A 24,128-nucleotide genomic window follows, 5' to 3' on the forward strand; every position below is an offset into this window, starting at 1 on the left:
TTTTTTGTCATTATATTACATTTTTTTGAACCCACCATTAATGCTTTGCCCTCATGTGTACTTACATGGAAGCATATGCTGTTTTATATTGGTACATTTTAATATTTGTGTTTAAACTTAAACTATATTATATGCTAATTTGCATAGTTGACTAATAAATGATCTTATAATTGATAATTTACGAATGTTTGGGGTAGTATGATTGTGTTGAATCATAAAAGATAAATATATACAAAAAAATGAATAAATAAACAAATTAGTGAAGTCAAATAAAAAATAGAAACAAAACTAATATTACAAAAAAGGTAGTATAGTTTATATTAACAGTATACAAATATGCAATATATAGGAAATCCAGGTTTTCATTTTTATTATATTTAAATTTCTTTCAGCGAATCAATGCACATAACATTCATCAAATTTGGATCGTCAAGGGAGTCACTAGAATATGCCCCTGGATCATTGGAATTTTCATTATATAAAATTGTTTCTTTTGTTTTTTTTTTGATACATGAATATCTTTTTTTATTAATTTTTGATTTATATACATAATTTGGGCCGTCCTTCCCCTTATTTGAGTTTTCTTTAAATTCATTCTGATGATGGATAAAATCATTGCTAGTATTTTCTCCATTTGATGAATAATCAGTGTATGAAGTAATATTCGTGCAATTTTCGAAGCTCGAAGATTCTTTATATGGTTCGCTTATTCTTTCATTTTTTATATTTTTTTCTTGTTTATGATCAAATTTATTATCATCATAATGTAAATTATTCATTTTAATAGAAGTATTGTTTTGATTGCCTACATTGAGAAAATCTGCTTCATTTTTTGTTTCAGCATGTGACAAATGCTTATAATCATTTTTATTTATTTCTTCATCTAAAAACCTTGAGCTTTCATCATACAATGTATCATCATTATCATCTTTAATATCTATAGTTTCAACACTGCTAATACATTTCTTTTCCTCTTTTGGGTCATTTAAAGAAGGCATTATTTCTTCAATTTCTGCCTCTGTATTTTCAGGTTTCTCAATTGTATAGTTCTCCATATTATCTTTTTTTTCTCTAAATAATGATTCGTCTTTGGTATATTCCTTATGAATAACCAAGTTTTCATCATCTGTTGTTTTCATTTCCTCACAAATAGGAGTATCTTTATTTCTAGAATTCGGTAATTGTTTTGAACATGTATTTTTTTCATGTTTATCCTTTTCATCATGTGCAATCATTTCATCTTTTAATTTTGTAGTTTTCATATTTAAAAAATTTATGCTATCAGCAATATCTTCATATGTATTTTTTCCAAAATATGTATGTTGTATATGTTCTATAAATATGTTAACTGCATGTTTATTATTTTCATACAGTATACATTCTTTATTGTTTCCATAAAAATTTATTTTTTTTGTTTTACTTCTATAATATGTTACACTATTATAAGCATTTGTATTATTTTCATTATATAAACTGGATAATTTATTACTTTTGCTATTATGGGGATGTATATCTAGCTCTTTTTTAGTATCAAATTTTTGAGTGTTTATATGGCCACTTTGATATGCATCATTTCCGTATGTGTGTTTTTGGTGATTTAAATTATTTTTATATTCAAATAATGCTTCGTTTGTTTGATTTACATTACCATTCATAAGTGAATTTGATGTTACATAAGTATTTACATCTAATCTTTTATAATTTTGATTGTTTTTGGTTATATTTACATTATTAGGATCAACACCATGAATGTTTGTTTCATTTGTGTTAATATCTTTTTCGCAATATTTTAAAAAAATTGTTTCAATAACATCATATACTCCTTTATTTTTTAATACACTAATATTATATACTTCTATTGATACATGCTTATAATTATTTATTTGTTTATTAATTATATCTTTCATAATGTTTGACAATATTTCATTATTTTCCAATTCATTACTAGATATAAAACTTTTATTATTAAGTTTGATATCATTTATAATTTTATTGAATTTATTTATCATAGTTTCCTTTTTAATTTCATTTTTTTCGTCATTTTCTTTTAATATAAACTTTTCCAGTGGAGTATTATTTACAATAAATAATTCAACTACCCTTTTATATAATAAACATAAATAATCATTTAAATATATATTATCATCAGATAAAAAAAAGTTCTTAAACTTTTCATTATCATATATATCTAAAGATCTTATATAATTGTTTATGCAAGGTGAAGAATAATATGAGAATTCTTCTGATTTATTTGCCAATACAATAATTGGTTTTATAAATCCCTTATCATCTTCTACAGTATTTTCCCCATCTTGGAATTCTTCTGTTTCCTTTTTCATTTGTTGTTTTTTTTTTATGCTATTAATTCCATTTGTACATAGGTAACATAAATATATAATCAATTTAAATATGTTAAGTTCACATTTTGCATCAATTACATAAAATATAATATCCGTATCATCATAATAGCAATCATAAATATTTATCGTATTGGTTTCTGTTCCTTCGATATCATATATTTGTAAATTGCCTTTATTTACACATATTTTTTTTGTATTAAAGCCAAGTGAACAGTTACCATTATTACCATTTATTAAATATTGTGTATTTATTATATCATATTTACTTTTATTGTGATAATTTGCTATTAGATTAAATAAACTTGTTTTTCCTGAACCGCCCTCACCAATAATTAAAATTCTCAATTCTCTCGTATTTCCAGAATTAGAAAAATAAGACTTAAATAGAGAAAACATATTTTCTCTAAACCGTCAATTTTAAAGTATTTTTTTATTTTATCCCTTTACTCTTTTTATTTTTGAAAACCGTCTTATTTGTTTTTGTTTAGCATTTATCGTGGTTATAGTAATATGTTTATCTTTTATTTGTGTGCAGTTTTTTTTATTTGCTTTAATTCAATGAATGCTATTCATTTTACAAATTTCATACATTTTTTGGGGGGTGTTCAGTATTATAAATATGCATAACTCAGAAAACCTCCAAAACTTCTCTCGATATGTTATTCGCAGTTTCCTATTTATAAATTTTTATTTTATGGAAAATTTATTCATCCCTTTATGTGAATATGATTATATACTTGATTTTTCAATCCCTTTCTCAATTATTTGTTTATATAACTAATAAGCTTGTTATCTTTGGCGGTCATGAGTTAAATTTGTTTACAAAAAAAATATTTGCTATTAAAAGGCTATTACATTTAATTATAAAATATTTACCATTACTGCTATTTTTTAACAAAAAAAAATCAAATTAATCTTGTGTGGTTAATATTATCATCTTGTTATAGCTCCTATTTATATTTTTTTTATATAAAAATTCAAAAAATATAACTTAAATTTTGTGAAGCATTATGATATTATCAAATAAAACGGAAATATTTCATCATTTTTTATTATTTCCAAAAATTTCCATTCTTGCATATATTTCAATAATAAATTACCTCAGGAAATTATGTGAATAAAAAAATAAAAAATATAATCATGGCAATTATGATTGGTATGCATAAAATATAAAATATGGAAAATAAATTAAAAACGAGAAATTTAATCCCTACTGATGTATAAATATTTTACCATGATGAAATTTTATGTTGTGTTTTATATTCTTATTACATTTGAATAATATTTTTCATATATTTGCATGTATTACATATGAAACTATTTTAAAGACTTATAAAAATATATAAAATATTTTGTAAAAAACCGAATAAACATTTATACTGTTTTCTAGCCATCACAACATTATTTCATAATTTGAATTATATATAAAAAAAGTATGTAATACATTTTTTATACTGCAAAATTTTTAATATCAGTAGTTTTCAAAATTATATACCTGTCTAAGAGCATTTCATTTTAATGAAGGAACCATATTTAAAGAATGAAAGAAAATATAATATAGATATTAACAAATATGAAAAGAAAATAAATACCTTTAGTACATATAAAAATATATATATTAACATATTCTCCATATATATAATACTATTAAAGTATGTGCTATCCATGAATTACATAATAATCCTATATTGAATAGAACCATTTTTTAACGAGCATATATTAAATGCCCATTTAAAGAGTTAAGTATTTGTACATATATAAAATAGTATATTAATTGTGATTTCTCTCATTATAATGCTTTATATTTTGTTTTATCTATACTGATATAGATAATTAATTTGATGCATTTTCAAAAAAATTGCATCTAGAATGAATTCATATTGTGTATAACACTACACACAAAAAACATTAATAATAAACAAATTTTAAAAATAATGATAAAACATTTTTCGAAACATTATTATTTCTTTTGACTTTTCCCTATTTAAAGAAATTAATTATTCTAATTCCTCACACAAAATATGTTATTATATATAATATAATGCTTATGCCTGTATGCCATTCCCCAGGCTTATTATATGGTTATATATATATATATATATTTTATATTATAAGTTTTTCCCCCAAAAAATAAAATAATAAGTAAAATGGATTTATAAAATTCTCTATATGGTAAATGCTTAAGAAAACACAATTTTCACTTTCACACTGGTTACCCCTTATGTCATTTTTACTACTTTTATCTAATCATAAAATTCTTACATTAATTAAAATTACATAATATTTAAAAAAAATTAAGAAATACATATGTTATATATAAATAATTTGTTTAATAATTAAAAAAAATGAAATTTAAAAGAGTTTAAACAAAAATAATATACTTCAAGATTTTTAACAAATTATTATATACATCTTTTTATACCCCTTTGATAGATGCCAATAGTTCTGTGTACAATCAATTGAAAAAAAATATAAAAAAACAAGCAGCCTATTTTACAAGCAATATTTTTCCTTATATATATATAAACAGTTTTTGGCTATTATAAAGAATACATATATGATTTATACATAATAAAAAACAATCCTTTAAAATATTAGTTTTTCCACCTATATAAAGGAGTATGTATTATAAATATATTAACGCACTTCGAGGAACTTGTAAATTGGTTACCCCAAATATTTTTTTTTATTTTAAAGGAATAATTTATAAAATATTATGCATATATCATATCACATGGATTATATTGCATACACCATATTATATGTATACGCTATTATACTTTTGGCGATAATTATGGATTGTTAAGCTTGAAAAAAATAAAACATACTATAAGTATAGATATAGAATAAGTACGGTTTAAGTAGATATATATATATTTATGTGCATGAATTTAGCTTAATTTTTTTTTTTTGTTGAGAATATATATACTCACTAATTAAAAAAAAACGTGTTAAATACGTACTAATATATGCATATTTTTTAATGCAAAATTAAAAAAATGTAGTAGAGTAATAAAACAACATTGTATTTATTTCTGAATTAATAAAAACCAAAGCAAAATAGTTAATTATATTAAGCACGTATATATAAATATTTATATTTATAAGAGTATGGAAATTTATTATATAATAAATATGCTTACAAAGATATATAAAAATATTTTGATGCATAATAATATATTAAAATTTATGATATGAAATATTTTTCATAAAAAACTTTATTTAAAAAAAAATTAATTAATATATATACATGTAGAGCATATGTGTCATAGAAAATATAATAATAAAGTATTATATAATTAAATTATACATGATATGCGATTACTTTATTTTACATACTTGTAAAGAAATATATAAAAAAAATTAAACAAATAACAATATATTATTATAGGAAAATAATATATATAATACTGTACTTACACAGTTGAAAAAAAATTATTTAAGAATATAAAAAAAAAATATAAATATTTTTTCATTTTAAAATAATAGAACAAAATGGTGAACTTTACAGTAGATCAGGTTCGTGAAATCATGAACAAAACCAAACAAATTAGGAACATGTCCGTTATAGCACATGTCGACCATGGAAAATCAACATTAACAGATTCTTTGGTATCAAAGGCTGGTATTATATCTAGTAAACATGCAGGAGATGCTCGTTTTACTGATACTCGAGCCGATGAACAAGAAAGATGTATTACCATTAAGTCAACTGGTATATCTATGTATTTTGAACATGATTTAGAAGATGGAGAAGGAAAAAAACCTTTTCTTATCAACTTAATTGATTCACCAGGACACGTTGACTTTTCATCAGAAGTTACAGCAGCATTAAGAGTTACAGATGGTGCTTTAGTTGTTGTTGATACTATTGAAGGTGTGTGTGTACAAACAGAAACTGTTTTGTATCAAGCTTTAGGAGAAAGAATTAAGCCAGTATTACACGTTAATAAAGTTGACAGAGCATTATTAGAATTACAAATGGAAGTCGAAGATATTTATCAAACTTTTGCAAGAACTATTGAAAGTGTTAATGTTATTATTTCTACATATACTGACAAATTAATGGGAGATATTCAAGTATATCCCGAAAAAGGTACTGTATCTTTTGGTTCTGGTTTACAAGGTTGGGCATTTACTTTAGAAACTTTCTCAAGAATATATTCCAAAAAATTCGGTATTGAAAAAAGTAAAATGATGCAACGTTTATGGGGTAACAGTTTTTATGATGCTAAAACAAAGAAATGGTCAAAAAATCAACAAGAAGGTTACAAAAGAGGTTTTTGTCAATTTATTATGGAGCCAATCTTAAACTTATGTCAATCAATTATGAATGATGATAAAGAAAAATACACAAAGATGTTACAAAACATCGGAGTTGAATTAAAGGGAGACGATAAATTATTAACTGGTAAACAATTATTAAAAAAAGCTATGCAATTATGGTTACCAGCAGGAGATACTTTATTAGAAATGATTGTTACTCACTTACCATCCCCAGCAACTGCACAAAAATATCGTGTTGAAAATTTATATGAAGGTCCCATGGATGATGAAGCAGCTAATGCTATACGTAATTGTGATCCTAACGGTCCATTAATGATGTATATATCAAAAATGGTTCCCACATCTGATAAGGGAAGATTTTATGCATTTGGTCGTGTGTTCTCAGGAACAGTTGCTACAGGGCAAAAAGTTAGAATCCAAGGTCCACATTATGTACCAGGAGAAAAAACAGATTTATATGAAAAAAATATTCAAAGAACTGTATTAATGATGGGTAGATATACTGAACAAGTTCAAGATGTACCATGTGGTAACACATGTTGTTTGGTTGGTGTTGATCAATATATTGTAAAATCAGGAACAATTACTACATTTAAAGAAGCACATAACATTGCTGATATGAAATATAGTGTATCTCCTGTCGTCCGTGTTGCAGTTAAACCTAAGGATAGCAAACAATTACCAAAATTAGTTGACGGTCTTAAAAAATTAGCTAAATCCGATCCATTAGTTTTATGTACTACTGATGAATCTGGAGAACATATTATATCTGGTTGTGGTGAATTACACATTGAAATTTGCTTAAAAGATTTAAAAGACGAATATGCACAAATTGATTTTATTGTTTCTGACCCTGTTGTTTCATATAGAGAAACTGTTACTGAAGAATCAACAATTACATGTTTAGGTAAATCACCAAATAAACACAATCGTCTATTTATGAAAGCTTTTCCATTGGCTGAAGGATTACCAGAAGATATTGATAAAGGTAAAGTATCCGATAAAGATGACCCCAAAACTAGAGCAAATTACTTACACAGTAATTATCAATGGGATAAAAACTTAGCATTAAAAATATGGGCATTTGGTCCAGAAACTATTGGTCCAAATCTTTTAACAGATAACACTAGTGGTATACAATATATGAATGAAATTAAAGTACATTGTGTAGCTGCTTTCCAATGGGCATCAAAGGAAGGTGTTTTATGTGAAGAAAATATGAGAGGATGTGAATTCAGAATGTTAGATGTTCATATGCACGCTGATGCTATTCACAGAGGTGCTGGACAAATTATGCCCGCTTGTAAAAAATGTATATATGCATGTGAATTAACAGCAGTACCAAGATTAGTAGAACCAATATATCTTGTCGATATTAGTTGCCCACAAGATGTTGTTAGTGGTGTATACAGTGTTTTAAACAAAAGAAGAGGTATTGTTATATCTGAAGACCAAAAATTAGGAACACCATTATTAAAAATCCAAGCTCATTTACCTGTCGCAGAATCTTTTGGTTTCACATCTGCATTACGTGCTGCTACATCTGGTCAAGCATTTCCACAATGTGTCTTCGATCACTGGTCAGTATTATATGATGATCCTTTTGATTCAAACAAAAATTCATATAAAATTATTATGAACATTAGAGAAAGAAAAGGTATCAAAGTAGAAATGCCACAATTGGATAACTACTTAGATAAATTATAAGATGCTTTGAAAAATTAATATCATTTGTGGTTGTTTTTAGCACAGAGTTTAAGAAAAGAGAAAGTCTTAAATCGAAATTATAATAGTAGTATACTAAAAAAACACACAAATGTTGTAATACAAGCAAGTACAGCAATATACTAATGCTTCATGTATGTATCTGTAGTTACACAGAAATTTATTTTTGCACATGCATGTTTGCATGTAGTAGTCCAGTAAATAAAATTTGACATATATATACTAAATTAGTGTATTATTGTCATTTATTGGCATACATAAAAATGCATGATGCATATAGTAGTGTATATATCATTTTAAGATATTTTTTTATTTTAGCTGAAATATGTACATAATATTATAAATTCATTTCGCTTCATATAATAAGATACATAACGCATTGTTTTACATTAAACACATATATATATGTGCTACATGTATGCATATTAAAACTAAAAACTTTTAAAATTGAACAAAACATAATTCCAATATTTTAATGTATTACTTATTCAATGTGATACGTACATTATTGTAATTTAATTTTTTCTACCAATTTCCAATCCTCGTATCGAGGGTACTTTATGGGCATTATTGCAACGCAATTTAAAGAGGTTATCATAAATTGGCATATTGCATATTCTTATAAAATAAATAATATATGAAATTATCTCTATATTCTATAAGTACGTGGCAATATATTCTACATAATAGTGCATGCTATCAGCATTCATAACTAAAAGTATAAAAAGAAACGGTGTAACTATATTATATTTTTTTATCATTCTTCATTTCCTTGAATTTTATGCTATATTTTATAAAGCATCGCATTACAATACATATATATTAATATGTTGGTGCTTGCTTTAAAGGGAAAGTGAATATTGCCGCTCGCAATTTTTTTAATTTATTGAGTTAAATTTATAATCAAATTGCCTATTTAAAGTTTACAAAACAAGTAAAAACAACTGCATGAATTATAAGGTGAAGAAAAACAAAACGTAAAAAAAAAAAAAAACAAATAGTAAATGAGTGAATAAAAACATATAGAACATAATATCGAATTAGCAAATATATTGATAAATAAAATAACAATTGAATTAGTGCACAAGCTAACAAATAGAGAAGAAATATATATGAATAATGAATTAGCTTCTAATAGCTTCATAAAATTAGCTATTGGTATTATAGCATAACTCATTTGAGGGCATAGATAGGGAACAATCAGGAATCCTAAAATTTTTTTCTAAAGTAAAAATTTGATTGTTTATCATTTGTGTACACTCATCAAAAAATTTTTGTTTAATTTTTGATACCATTTTTAAACAATTTAACATTTCCTTCTGTGATTTATTCTCTTTCATTTGCATGAGTTTATCATCTCTGAAGTTAAGGGTTTCTGTTAATAAGGATTGTAAGTTTTTTTTATAATCATATTGATCCATATTTATATTATTATTACAACAATTATTTGAATCACATATATTTTCTGAATTGGTATTGCAAATCTGTGTCAAATTACATGATTCATTGTTATCATTATCATTAACAGACATTATATTACTTATTCCGTTATTTAATAAACATTGGTTTTTATTATTTTCTTTCGTCGTATTATTGTCAAAAATATTTGTTTTATCATTAATTTTTTTATCCAAAGGGTTGTTTTTATATTCTAGATCATCATATGTAATTGTAGTTTCAGCATTGTTTAGTTTACTCATTTCATCCATACTTTCCTGATTAATTGTTCCTTCAAAACATTCACATAAATTATCGTTATGTTTGTTATCATTATTGCTTTTCTTATATTGTTCATTTATGTTATTCACACCACAATCATGCATATTGCAACAAGTTCCCATTTCATCAGACTCCACATCTTTATTATGTTCCACAATAGTATTCCCTGTTGAATAATTGTTAACATCAATATGACTAGAGTTATTAATATTGGTGCTATTATTTGGTGACATATAAAACGTATCCGCTTTCCCCATTACTTCATTTTTGCTCATCATAAGATTATCATTACTTACATCACTTACACAATTTGGGCATACAGAATTACATTCAAGGTTTTTATGAAAATTCATATTATCATCTTTATTTATTAATGTGTGTTGATCTATTTGTAACCCATTATTATATGGCTTATTAATTTGATTGTAACTATTACTATGACCTTTATTTATATTGTTAATTTTTCTGAACAATTCAGTGTAACGGTTTAGCAATAATTGATCCTTTTCTTCCATGGGCTCATTTTCATCGACATATTTTGATGTTCTATTTATAACTTCCTCACATATTTCTCCATTCTTGTATAACTTATTAAGAATAATTTTCTCTCTCCTTCCTATTTTGCTTCTATCAATAATATTGTTATGCTTATACAATTTAGTAGATACATAATTTTTATATAAACTTTTTTCAGATGTATTATGATATCTTCCATCTGAATAAAGAGAATAAAATATATTTTCATTCTTTAATGTATTTTTTATAAATTCATTTAATTCATTACATATAAAATCGACATTTTTATTAAAATATAATTTATTTATATTGTATTCGTTTGAAGGTTCTTCTTTTTTATTATTATGTGCATCATCTTTGATATTATCTGTTTCTTGATATATTCCTTCTTTATCATTTTCACATATTTTGCCACTATCGTCATTTACTTTTAAATCATTGTTATTCGCTTTAATGTGTTCCAAATCACCATTAGTTTGGTTTTCCTTGTCTTCATTTAATTTGGTATTTCCCGTTTTATTCTTATTGGATTCAGGATTATCTTGAGAATTATTTTCATCTTTATGCTCAGTCTCAGAAAGTTTGTTTGCATTGTTGTCGGTATTATTATGCAATTCTTTCATCGAATTTTGTTTTTTTGTAATATAATAATCACAATAAATTTTATATTCTAATTGATTCAACTTACTTAATATTTCGTTATTATTATTTAGGATATCTACAATTTTTTTCATAGCATAAATAGTATGATCAACATTATGAATATTAAAATTTTCTGTAGAATAATCCTCATTTAGGGATGTAGTTAACTTAATTTGTACATTGCCTAAAAAGGATAGCATGCTATTATAATCTATATCATCAAAATTATTTACTTTTTTTAAAAATTTAATAAATTCTTCATTAAAATTAAAAACAGTGTTAATACTATTAACATTGTTCATAAACTCTTCCTTAATTTGATAGGGTTCATTTGCCAATGGTTTGTTATTATTTGTTTTAAATTCCTTGATTTTATTATTACCAAATATATTTTTTTCAATAGTTCTTGAAATATTAGATGCATTATGAATGGTATAATTTTTATCATTAATCGAATTATTATAAAATGAAACATATTTTGACATTTGATTTCTAGGATGTTTATTTCCATCGATGCTTCTTCTATCTTTATGTTTTCTTTTTGTATATTTTCTTTTTTTCAAAAAAATATTATCATTTTGATTATAAACGTTATCATTATTTTCTCTTTGAAAATTTAGGCCATTTGATTGACCATTATAATCGACGAATGCGCTACTATTGTTATTATAGTTAGAGGAAAATGGGAACCCTTCGGTATTTTCATTCTTAATATCACCAATTCCCATATTATTAATTTGGGGCCCATGCATAGAATTGGTATTAGCATCAATGATTCCCTCATTTTTATACTCCATACCATTTTGTTTTATATTTAAACCTGTCACAGTATTTAGTGGATTATTTATATTTTTCTTTTTTCTTCCCCTCTTTTTTTTTTCAACAATTGGAAGAGGATTAACTTGGCCATTTAAAGGATTATCATTGTTCAAATTGTCGCCTAGCTTAATAGGAACACCAAGATTGGTATTGTTAACAAAATTATTATTATTCATTATATTTTCATTTCTTATTTTTTTCTTTCGACCTCTACGCTTTGGTTCTACTACGGTATTAGTATTAGTATTAGGAGGATTATTTGTATTCATAACTTCATTTGGTATCAAATTTTTATGAAAAAACATAGGATTTTCCTGTTTATTATTATCCATTAAATAATAATTATAATTAATATTATCAGTTTGCATTCCATTATATAAATTATTATTTATAAACTCGTTTGCATATACATTTTGATAATCACTTATCCCTGATTCAGGAGGTGGAATAATACCATCCTTCCCCATAATATCACAATAATAATATGGAGGTCTGTCATACATATAATAATTATTAATATTATTTACGTCATTATTATTGATGTTATCATTGGCATTTAAATTAAGCATACTATGGCCATTATCGATATGTTGCATGTTTTCATAATTATTCATACTCGAATTAAAAAACATGCTTTCATTTGTTTTTATATCATTTTCATAATAACTATTACTTTTTCGGCCTCTTCTTTTTTTACCTACTTCTTGTTCTATAAATGAATGATATTTAAAATTTTTTACACTCACTCTTTTCGTAAGTTGAAGATTTAAATCGGTAGGATTTGGAGCTACTTCCCCTCGTTTTTTTCGCCCCCTTTTTTTTGGAGCTGGATTTACAACATTATTTAATAAATTTTGCCCCTCTGAAGAATTATTTATTTCTATACCATTAGTTTTATCCTGGTTTATATTTATATTTTCATTTATATTATTTATTTCGCTTGGTTCATTATCAGGTTTATTATTAATTATGTTTTCATTAGTTGAACAAATGTTATTACCATTCTGCAAGTTATCATTACTATTAGTCTGATTATTAAAGTTATTTATGTGCGAATTTTCGCCATTTTCCTTACATTCAGTCTCATTTAAATTGCTATCCTTTTCATTTATAGTATCTGATATGTCTTTCTCTACATTATCTTGAGTATTAGTGGCGTCATTGTTTTCATTTTCATTGGCATTTCTCAATATTTTTTTAAAAAACATTTTACTATTATAATATTTCGTGTTGTTGATCTATTTCATATGTTACCTAAGAAGACATTTGTTTCTTCTTCAAATTTGTATATATATAAAAGCGGGAATATAATATAACCATTATTTTCATAAGAGAATATATACTCAAATTTAATTATAAATATATTTATGTACGTATTTACATGTATACTAACAATTTAAAAACATTTATACTCTATATTAATATGTGCATGTATAATGAACAAAAAAAAAACAATTACAAAATTTGAAATATATGTTATAAATAAAATATATTGTATTATTTTGTTTCAATCAAATAAATATATACGACAATACAAATACTTATCATTCAAATTATATGCATTTTAATATAATTTTGCATAAATTTAAATAATATGTTGTTATCTTACAATAAAATTAGTAAAAACAAAAAATGCAGAATAACAATATTTTAAGTACTATGCGGAAAGAACAATATGCATATATATACAACAAATATAGATATATATATATATTCGGTATTTTATATTCCCTTGAATAATACATAATTTGTATTGTTATTAATAAAAAATAGCATATTAATATAAAATTAATAATTATAATAAAGAATCATTATATGTTTATTATTAATTATATATATATAACATAATTATATAAAACAGCGGTATACTACATATTATATATATATTATTCTACAAATGACGACTAATTAACTCTTTAAAAATATTTAGGAATTCTATATATATGGTCTAAAAAATACGTGATTTTTTACTTTTTTTTAGGCAATTTTTAATATTATAATAAATGCTAACAAATATAATTGAGAAAAAATATGCAATAATTTATTATGTACTTCCTAAAAAATAATATATATTACGGACCTAATAATAATGGCATTATATTATATATATTTTATATAATATACTATTTAATATTAAATATGAATAAAAATTACTATACTAAATAATAATATTATATAGGATTTATGGTTTTTTATGACAAATAAAGTATAAAAAAATTATATATATTTTAATTACCCGGTTTTTTGCTATACGAACAAATCCTATAATTTCTCGAAACGTTTCTTCGTTGTTTTGCGCATATTGTTTTTCTGTTATTGAAGTTTTTTTTTCTTCGACATCATTATATTAAATAATAAATATGTATATTATTTAATATAAAAATTATTATATATTAATTAAATATAAAAAATTATAAAAATTACCTTTACGTTTATCTTTTCTATAAAAATTAATAAATTAAATTAACTAAAAATTTATAAAAATTCAATAAAGAATGATAAAAATTATAAGAGCAGAAAAATTTTGTTCTATTGCTCTGAATAATATAATTTGTATTAAAAATTGCTATATTTTAATATAATGTATAAATAATTCCTTAACACATTTAGGTAGTAAATCATTGGCAACATTGTCAGTTATATATAACATAATAATAATAATATTAATCTTATGAATAAAAAAAAATAGAAATGAAATTTAAAAGAGTACAACCATGTGCATATGATTAAATGAATATAAATATTTATATTAAATTAAAAAAAATTATATAACACATATATCGATTATACACCATACTTTTTTGTATAATGTATTATACTCAACTTACAAATACATTGTTTAGTTATCCAATAAACAATTAATTATATTTTAAAATATGTTTTTTTTACGATATATTGAGAACTCTTTTACACTAAGACAGCTTATTGGGGTGGGCGTAAATAATAAAAGAGGTTCTTACATACATATCAATACAATCCTCTACAATAGCAGTTTTTATGCTTTTATTATATTATTTAATAAATGTATATACCATATGTTATAGGTATGTGCTTTAATATGTTCAAATAATATTATAGTTTTTTTAATTTGAGGAGGGATTAATGCATTCATTATAATATTAAATAATCACATGTGTATATAACCCTGAGTAGTTATACATAAGAATATTTTATATAATAAGGAACTATTGTTTAAAAGTTGTTGTGGTAACATTTGTAATTATATCCAACCGTTTAAAATGTTAAAACAAAATAAGCTTCAAAATTTACTGATTTATATTTGATTCGCAATTGCATATATTTGAATAAATATGCACACGCAAAACAAATATTACGATAAATTCACATATGTATACATAAATTGTATTGAACACATCAGATGTATTATATATATGGTTTATTTCTCATGTTTTTATACACAATAAAAACATTCAACTAATTTATAAAAAAGTAGCCTTATTGTTTAAACTTTTATAAACATCTATTTATATGCATTCACATGTGCATGCATATGTATATGGGTAATTATCCCATTATTAGTGCAGACATAAATAATAGCATGCATGTTGTTCTTTAAATATTTTTATAAAAATATGATTTTTTTTAAATGTTATAACGCTACAAGATAAAAGTAAAATTATACATTATTTATATATAAAAACAATTTGTTCATTTTAATTTATCCCACTCGGTTGTTTTATAGTATAAAGTGGTAACCAATATTTTACAACTATATTTTTTTAAGACCTTTAATGAAAAAAAAATTGAAGACACAAAAAAAGATAATTTTAAATCAATTAATGCTCCAATCATAATTCCCTAAAATCGGTGAATATCAGTAAATAATTCTATATGATTTTAGAATTGATATTATCTTACACATCCGGGGTATCCCAAACTATTTTTTTTTGACTTTGATATATTATTAATAAAATTTTTATAAAAATATATTGTAATATAAAAAGCCTTATAATAATGCAATAAGAAATATGCTTCAAAGAAGGAGTTGAGTTAAAACATAAAAAGCATTTTTTTCTCGTGTGTAAGACAAAAAAAATTATATGTCATTTCACTCTTTAAGCTTTTAATATATATGGTACTATTTAAATATCAATAAAATAAAAAATTATGACAACATTTATAATTTTCTGTAATATATTTTTGACTAATTTATTGCTATATATACATATAAATCGTTCTTTTATTGCTATGGTGTAATTAAGACTTTATGGATTAAAATATAATAAAACCAAATATTCGAAAAAAAAATTATAGTAATCATATTTAAAGAATAAAAACAAAAATTTATAATTAATAAGCTTAAGGGTAAAAAGGAAAATATAATAAAAAAATACGTTCAGGGGGCTACACATAATTATATTTCCGCGCGCTTTGTTATAGTATAAAACGATATATTCTTTATAGTTGTATATGGTGTAAATAAAACTATATCAATTTTATTTTAAGGGGAAACAAGCACATATATTGATATAATATCATAAAAATGAAACTTCTTATGAAAAATGATTTAATTTGTTCTTTTATCGTAGTATGGAATTATATGATGTTTAACTATGGTCTTTTATAAATATATATAAATATATTACGAAGAACATATACCAAGTTCAAATAGCTACAATAAATGCGAATTTTTAGCCTAAATTATGTATACAAATATTTCGTCTACTTAGTTAAAATATTATATATATATGATATATATAAAATAAAAATACACATAATATATTCAGAATAGTATAATTCTTATAAATTTTTTTTCATTTGTAATATGTTTATTTAAGCTTTAAAATATAATATATTTTGTGTAATATTATCAAAAATAAATTATCTCTCATTCTGTACAAGTTAATTTTATTGTAATGAATATAAAAAAAAACGAACTATATAACACATGCACACATGCTCGAATTTAAAGATATTTTTAAACTACATAATCATTCTTATTTTAATAATATGAATGCTTTAAAGTATATTATTAGCTAAGAAAAAATGCTTATATGAATCTTAAATTAAACTAAGCGTTCATAATTTCAATAAAACGTGTATTAATGAAAAATTTATAATAAAATTTGATAACAATATAGACGTAATGTATTATCAAGATGATTCCACTAATAGTGTATGTCCTCCTTAAAATAATATAGCGTTTATAAAGAATATGATCCAAATTGTTTTATTTTTAAATATGTTGGTGCATGTTACCATATCATTAAATTCAAAATTACAATATATGCATTATACGTTTTTAGGCAGATGAAAGAGAAGGTACCAGGGTATTACCCAATACGGAAGTATACGAAAAAAAGACGAGATAAAAAATAGTACATTTATTTTATATTTTAGAACCATTACAACATTTAAATTACTTTATGTTTATGTTTTTGCTTTTTATTATAGAACCCATATTTTCAAGATACTTGGGATGATTTAGAAAGTCATGAAGACGAATATGCACCATCTAATGATATAATAAAATTTTACAGCCAATTACAAAAAAGTTTATACAATGTTTTGTTTTCCGTTAAGTACTTCCGTATGTTTACATAAATATTTCATCAAAATAAAATGACAATTTTGATGTGCTTTTTTGAATACCATAAATTTATATTATTATGTCATTTCAATATTATATTCCATGTATTTTTAACAATTTTTTACAGGATCAGGTATTAAGTTTTCAAAATATACTTAAGTATAAGTTCTTTTGTGAAGCAAATATTATTTTAATTACAAAATTGTTACTATTCCCTTTTCATCATTTATAAACATTACGCTATCATAATTTCATCTATTTTTTTACAAAATATCAGATGATCTAAATATTGATTCAAATTATTTAAAACTAGTAAATAAGTATGTAAAGCTAAGATTACAAGGTTAGCAAAAGAATGTTATATTTTTATTCTGAAAATAACTCACGCATGTCTTATTTTTACATTTCCGCCTTTAAATAATCGATTTAATATATCAATCGGCCCACAAATATATATACATGTTTTTATTAATGCTAACCTTAGGCAATCAAACAGACGAAAAAGATGTTTCTCGACTAGCAAGGGTACTCATTTAAAAAAATATTACACAAAGAACATTTATATACGAACATAACCGTTGTATCCTTTAAAATAGAGATGTAAATTGTGCACATTCGTCATTTTATTTATGTATTTAAAAATGTTTAGTTCCATTTAAAAAGCCAAAAAGAAGATGATGACGAAGAAGAATTAGTAGTCGATGAAGAAATCGGCGCATTTCCCACCAAATGCCCAATATCACAAATGCCCTTTGAAAATCCTGTTACACAAAGGTAATATGTTTTTCTTTATTATTATATGTACATATGCTTTATCCATATGTATATGCATAAATATATAAAATCCTTCAACTAAAATACAATATATATGATAAAAATTTACAATGTCTTGTATTATAATTGTTAAGCATCATACATTATTTATGTTAAATAATTTCACAAGTATATGATATGTATAAATATTTTTTTAACACCTTTTAAAACACTTCAGATTTAGCAAAAATAGAAAGGCATGTGTACACACCTTTGAGAATACCTTTATTCTGAGATTAATGTAAAATAAAAAAATCTTTAAAATATTATAAAATAAAAGCAATTTAATCCAATTGCATTTCCCATTTTCGTATTTTTATATATTATATTTAGACAAAATAAAGATACAATAGAATGTCCATTAGCCGGTAACAATAATTAATTTATTAGTATATGCCTTTTATTTTTTTATTTGTCATATTTATAAAACATATATTCATGAGTATATATATTTTACAGCTTGTAAAAAAAAAGTCTACAAAAATAGTTTGCACCCCGATTATGAATTTCTTCACCACTCAAGGTATATCCATGCACATATCACGATAAGTATCTTTGGCTTGTTTACTTTCATTTTATACTTATGATTTTTATCAACTGAGTTTGAAATTATATATTTTATAAATCATAATATAGAGAATGATCTTCGTATTTTAATATATATATAAAATATGCATGAATTTTAATGTAGGCTTATGAAGTTTAGAGATAATGTCACCGAAGGAAGAGATTATTTCGTTAAACTTCGGACTGATGGTTTAACAAAAAAAATTTTTGAAAATACATTATTTATTATGAAACACTTTAATAACTTATTTGTTTATGTCCTTATATAACATTAATGATAGCTCATACATTTTTTTGTTTCTTTCGTTTTTTTAGAGGATAAAAGTTTCAATTTTGTGGAAGAATAAAACAATAAATTTTTTCTTCTTTCCTTTTTGAAATTATATTATTGCTTTTTTTTTTATTTTAAGTATTGTGCAAATATAATTTTTATATGATATATATGCACGTGTCCATTTTTATGGTCTAAGATTATTCATTCGTTTTTTAAAAACTATTTATTATTAATTTTTTTCTGTATACTTAACTTTTCCCATAACATATCACTGTTTAGTATGCTAAATATAACCATTGTATAATGTTTTATTTCGATAAATCTCTAATATGGCTAACTATATTCACAATAAATGTAGAATAGTACAAATTGTTATAAAAAAGTAGCACCGGGATTTTAACTAATTTTTGATTTATAAAAAAAAGAAGACGTAAAACAAAAATGTAAAATAATAATGACAAATTTTTTTGCATTTTAGATGGCCTTTTTAATTGACATTTATTTTGTGAAGTCTTTATTTTTTAAATAACAACATAGTATTTGTTATTTTATTTATCTCGGCTCTTCATAGGCAAACAAATAATTATAAATTTTGGGAATATACATGCAATTATAATAACCCTTCTTAAAACAACTTCGTTAAATGCATTGTATAATGCAAATAAATTGTTTCATGTTTAAATTATTAGTATCCTACAAGTGTCATCTTTATACTTTTTTATTTTATTACTATTATCTTTTTTATAAAATATTCGTATGCTAATATTCATTGCATATATTTTTTTTGCGCTATCATTCCAAATGCAAATAATTAAAAGTATAGCATGTATGAGCATATATTTATAAACTTTTTACTATACCCTGAAATATTATCCATATAGATATATAAATTTATATTGTATATGGTTAGCAAAAAAGTAACTAAATAAATGTTTGGGTAATTAACAAGGAAATTATATAATCTATTACACAATGAAATTGCAACCCCTCACCAAAACAATATGTGTAAAATGTACGGATGAATAAACATTCATTGATATATATTACTAACACATTGATAAAATGCTAATGGCGATATAATCAAGCATATAAATTCCAAGAACATATTTTGATGAAAGTTTAAATTACATATGAATAGTTAAAAAATAATAACAATATAAATAAAACTATATATACATTACGAAATAAATTTCTTCATAAGTACATATACTTGAAAATGAATAAATTGGGATATAAGCTATAATCATGTAAACAGTAAATGATATTATTATCAGAGTTATTATTACTTCGTGTGTTATGAGCTTCAATGAGTAATTGGAACATAGAATATTATAATAATTATTATTATGCTTCCCTTATATATATTTGTGTGAAGGCCCCTATTTTATTCACACCCTGTTTTGCTTGATTATTTATTTTTTATGATTTAATTTATAAATATATATACATGTATATTTACTTTTAATGAAAAAATGAGCTGCATGTATTATGCCTCACGCTTGTCGAAAAACGAGAACAAAGGGCCGTTAGGCGAAAAGGAATATTTTGAAGACGAAGAAGAAGAAAAAGAAAAGATAAAAGTATTAATTGAGAAAATACGAACAAGTGAATACATTGTTGTACATTCTGGAGCCGGTATATCTACTAGTTCTGGGCTTCAAGATTTTCGAGGGCCCACTGGAATATGGACAAATGAGTATCACAATAATATGAAAAATAAGAAGAAACATAATAAGAAAAAAAAAACAAAAAAAGAAGAAGTCGACGAAACTGTGGAAAATTGCGAAGATAATGAAAACATCGATAAACAAAATCAACTTATGGAAAATAAACAGATCTTAAAGCATCCCCAAATAAAGTATGATAATCCAAACGACCCATCCAATCAGTTCTCTATAAATAAAAAAGAACCTCATTTTCATAGAATTAAAGAGGAAATAAATGAAAGTAATATAGATAATATATACGAAAGTTCAAATATTAACCTTTTAGAAACACAAAGAGACATAGAAAAAAAAGAAAACGAAAATAATGAAAATTGTCAAAGTTCTGATGAAAATTATGTAAAGTTTGGAAATAGAAAAAAAAAAGTTGTAGAGCTTCATTTAGCTTTACCGACCAAAACACATATTATGATAAAAGAATTAATGAATAAAAATATTATAAAATTTTTAATTACTCAAAATATAGATTCTTTACATTATAGATGTGGTACAAAATTTTCTCAAATATCGGAAATACATGGAAATATATTTATAGAGCGATGTGATTTTTGTGGTAGGCGATATTTAAGAGATTATGTTATATCAACAATCAGTTTTAAACCTACTGGGTCTTTATGTTTTTTATGCTCATTCCCTCCAATAGGGATTTGCACAGATGTTTTATTAGACTGGAATAATGCTTATGAAGATTTTTTTCATTTGAACTCTATTAAACATTCTCAAAAAGCGGATTTTCATTTTTGTTTGGGTTCGAGTTTTTATATAGTACCAGCTAGTTATTATCCATCAAAAAAAAAATTTGCAAGTAAAGATTCATATAGTTGCTTAATTAATTATCAAAAATCGTCTCTATTCAAAGAACTCGATTTAAATATCCATTCAAATGTTAACAATATATCAGATATAATTATTAAGGAGTTCTCTTTAGAACCTCTTGCTATAAGAACTGGTTTACTGATTGTTGTTAGATGTCAATTAATAAAATTTGATGTATTATATGATCAAATGGTTAAACTTAATAATATAGATAAAAATGTCCATGACGGGATAGAGACAGAAAATGAAAATACGGATTATAGTCGATATAGCTTCCAAACTAATGCGATTAAGAAAGGAGAGACTTATACGAATGATCATACTTCTATATGCAAAAATGAAATGAGCAATCAAAATAATTACACAAACTGTTTTAATAATGCAAATAATAATAATTGTAACATGGATAGTAACAAATTGGTATCTGATAATGTTATTTCGATCAACGATGATATAAACCGAAGTAATGGTACATCTCCTTTTTTAGATAATGGAGAAAGAATGAATGAACCAGAAATTGAGAATACAAATAAAGATCAATTATTTTTAATAAAGTGTTCAATGATTAAAAATATAAAAACAGAAAAATTAAATAATTTACATAAAATCACAATAAATGAAATCGATAAAGGTAAAGGAATATGGTTAATACGCACAAATTCATCATGCTTATTAGAAATAGAACTATGGTTTAATTCTTATATTTTATTAAAACTCATTTATAATGATAAAACACCATTTATCGCATTGAATACATGGGCTATTGATGTTGCATACACATATGGTGATGATATTGATGATTCTTATTTTAGCAATAATAAAGGAAGCTTTAAACAATTTAGCCTAAATAAAAATAAATATACGGGTAATCATGAAGAAGGGATAGAAATAGATGATAGTAATATAACTTCCGCTATGATTGATAAGGAAAATGATGGAGTGAAGACTTTCGAAATATATGATGAGGAAAAACTGAAATACTCTAAAATTTCCGAAATATTAAATGAGCATGTTCATGTTGGATTTAATCCACGAAATGTAAAACCTAAGAGCAAAGTTCAGTTGTTAGCAATTTTGAGTAATACTTTTGATATGAATAAATATAATAATTACCATTCCTTTGAATTATCCAATTCTTTCAATTTATTGTATAATTTATTTTGTATGGTAAATAAATTTAATGAAGAAAACAATTTTTTTATAAAAAAAAAACTTAATGATAATGAAAAAACAATACAATTTATTAAAAATCTGCAATTATCAAAAAATATATATTTATATACTAATGATTTTTTAAATTTATTTAATAATAATGATAAAACAATTAGTCATTCTACTTACACATTTCGAGAACGGAAAAAAAGAAACTTGGAAGATTTTAATGTATATTCATCCGATGAACATAAAGAAAACACATCAAACTTTATCTTTTATGATTTATATATGAATGAAGATATAAGTTTGTATAAAATTCAACTTAATAAAACTTTGATTAATAAAGAAATAATTAACAATTCACATCACAATAAAAATATATCAGATTATGATCGGAGTTTACTGAAAAGGGAAAATTTTCAACAAATTTCTTCAAAAGAAAAAGATAATACCAAAAAAAGTAATGAAGTTCAAATTGAAAATGCCTCGATTACGGAAAATAATATAAACGATAAAAATGGTGGTGAACATTATTCACAATTATTATTTTACCCTCTCCTACTAATAAATAATAAATATAAACATGGGGAACTAGTGCATAAAATTCCAAAGTATATTAAGCCACAAAAAATATATACTCCGTATAAGAAACTTTCAAGAAATAAAAAATATTCCAACACACTTCAAAAATATAGAAGTGAAATATGGGAATATAATTATCATGAATTTGTAAATAATATAGATAAGGAGCATATTGTTGACTCTACTTTGTACAAAGAGTTGCGTTATTTCCCTTTTTGGCTTTTAAATTACGCCAATGACTTATTTGAATGTGTGTAATGAGAAGGCATTATATGGTTACAATATCATAAATGTACTTTCTCTCTCTATCTATGTATATATTTATTTATTTGCATTACAAATGCATATGAAATGTGCTAATAGCTTTTTGAGTCATATTTTCCAACTTTTATTTATTCTATTTTTTTGTTTTTGCATATTGCACACACCTCTGTGTACAAATTTTTTCTTTCGTCTTTTATTTTTTTATGTATTTAAAACAATTTTAAGCAAAACTAAAATTTTATGTTTAATAAAGTTGATTTTTCTTTAATTATAACCTATCTTTAAGTTAATAAAAAGAAAAACTCGAATATTAA

The 24,128-nt window shown here is 23.5% G+C and overlaps 5 protein-coding genes across 5 annotated transcripts; 3 read left to right on the forward strand and 2 right to left on the reverse strand.

The window, feature by feature from the left end:
* Positions 1 to 377: 377 nt before the first annotated feature.
* PVVCY_1301630 (conserved Plasmodium protein, unknown function) lies at positions 378 to 2,756 on the reverse strand (the record flags this gene model as incomplete). The annotated part of the gene is made up of 1 exon (XM_008623838.1): positions 378 to 2,756. The coding sequence occupies one exon, from the start codon at positions 2,754 to 2,756 to the stop codon at positions 378 to 380; it is 2,379 nt and encodes a 792-aa protein (XP_008622060.1).
* A 3,099-nt stretch (positions 2,757 to 5,855) lies between these two features.
* PVVCY_1301640 (elongation factor 2, putative) lies at positions 5,856 to 8,354 on the forward strand (the record flags this gene model as incomplete). Its single annotated transcript, XM_008623839.1, has 1 exon — positions 5,856 to 8,354. The coding sequence occupies one exon, from the start codon at positions 5,856 to 5,858 to the stop codon at positions 8,352 to 8,354; it is 2,499 nt and encodes an 832-aa protein (XP_008622061.1).
* Positions 8,355 to 9,520: 1,166 nt separating this feature from the next.
* On the reverse strand, positions 9,521 to 13,276 carry PVVCY_1301650 (conserved Plasmodium protein, unknown function; the record flags this gene model as incomplete). The annotated part of the gene is made up of 1 exon (XM_008623840.1): positions 9,521 to 13,276. One exon carries the CDS (start codon positions 13,274 to 13,276, stop codon positions 9,521 to 9,523), a length of 3,756 nt encoding a protein of 1,251 aa, XP_008622062.1.
* A 3,899-nt stretch (positions 13,277 to 17,175) lies between these two features.
* Positions 17,176 to 19,346, forward strand: PVVCY_1301660 (E3 SUMO-protein ligase NSE2, putative; the record flags this gene model as incomplete). Its single annotated transcript, XM_008623841.2, has 12 exons — positions 17,176 to 17,205; positions 17,336 to 17,377; positions 17,484 to 17,619; positions 17,747 to 17,752; positions 17,897 to 17,962; positions 18,104 to 18,144; positions 18,269 to 18,393; positions 18,611 to 18,673; positions 18,766 to 18,800; positions 18,892 to 18,955; positions 19,124 to 19,188; positions 19,315 to 19,346. 12 exons carry the CDS (start codon positions 17,176 to 17,178, stop codon positions 19,344 to 19,346), a joined length of 705 nt encoding a protein of 234 aa, XP_008622063.2.
* Positions 19,347 to 20,745: 1,399 nt separating this feature from the next.
* PVVCY_1301670 (histone deacetylase, putative) lies at positions 20,746 to 23,808 on the forward strand (the record flags this gene model as incomplete). The annotated part of the gene is made up of 1 exon (XM_008623842.1): positions 20,746 to 23,808. The coding sequence occupies one exon, from the start codon at positions 20,746 to 20,748 to the stop codon at positions 23,806 to 23,808; it is 3,063 nt and encodes a 1,020-aa protein (XP_008622064.1).
* Positions 23,809 to 24,128: the final 320 nt, after the last annotated feature.

Source organism: Plasmodium vinckei (assembly GCF_900681995.1).
Source record: "Plasmodium vinckei vinckei genome assembly, chromosome: PVVCY_13".
In the NCBI taxonomy this organism is placed as follows: domain Eukaryota; phylum Apicomplexa; class Aconoidasida; order Haemosporida; family Plasmodiidae; genus Plasmodium; species Plasmodium vinckei.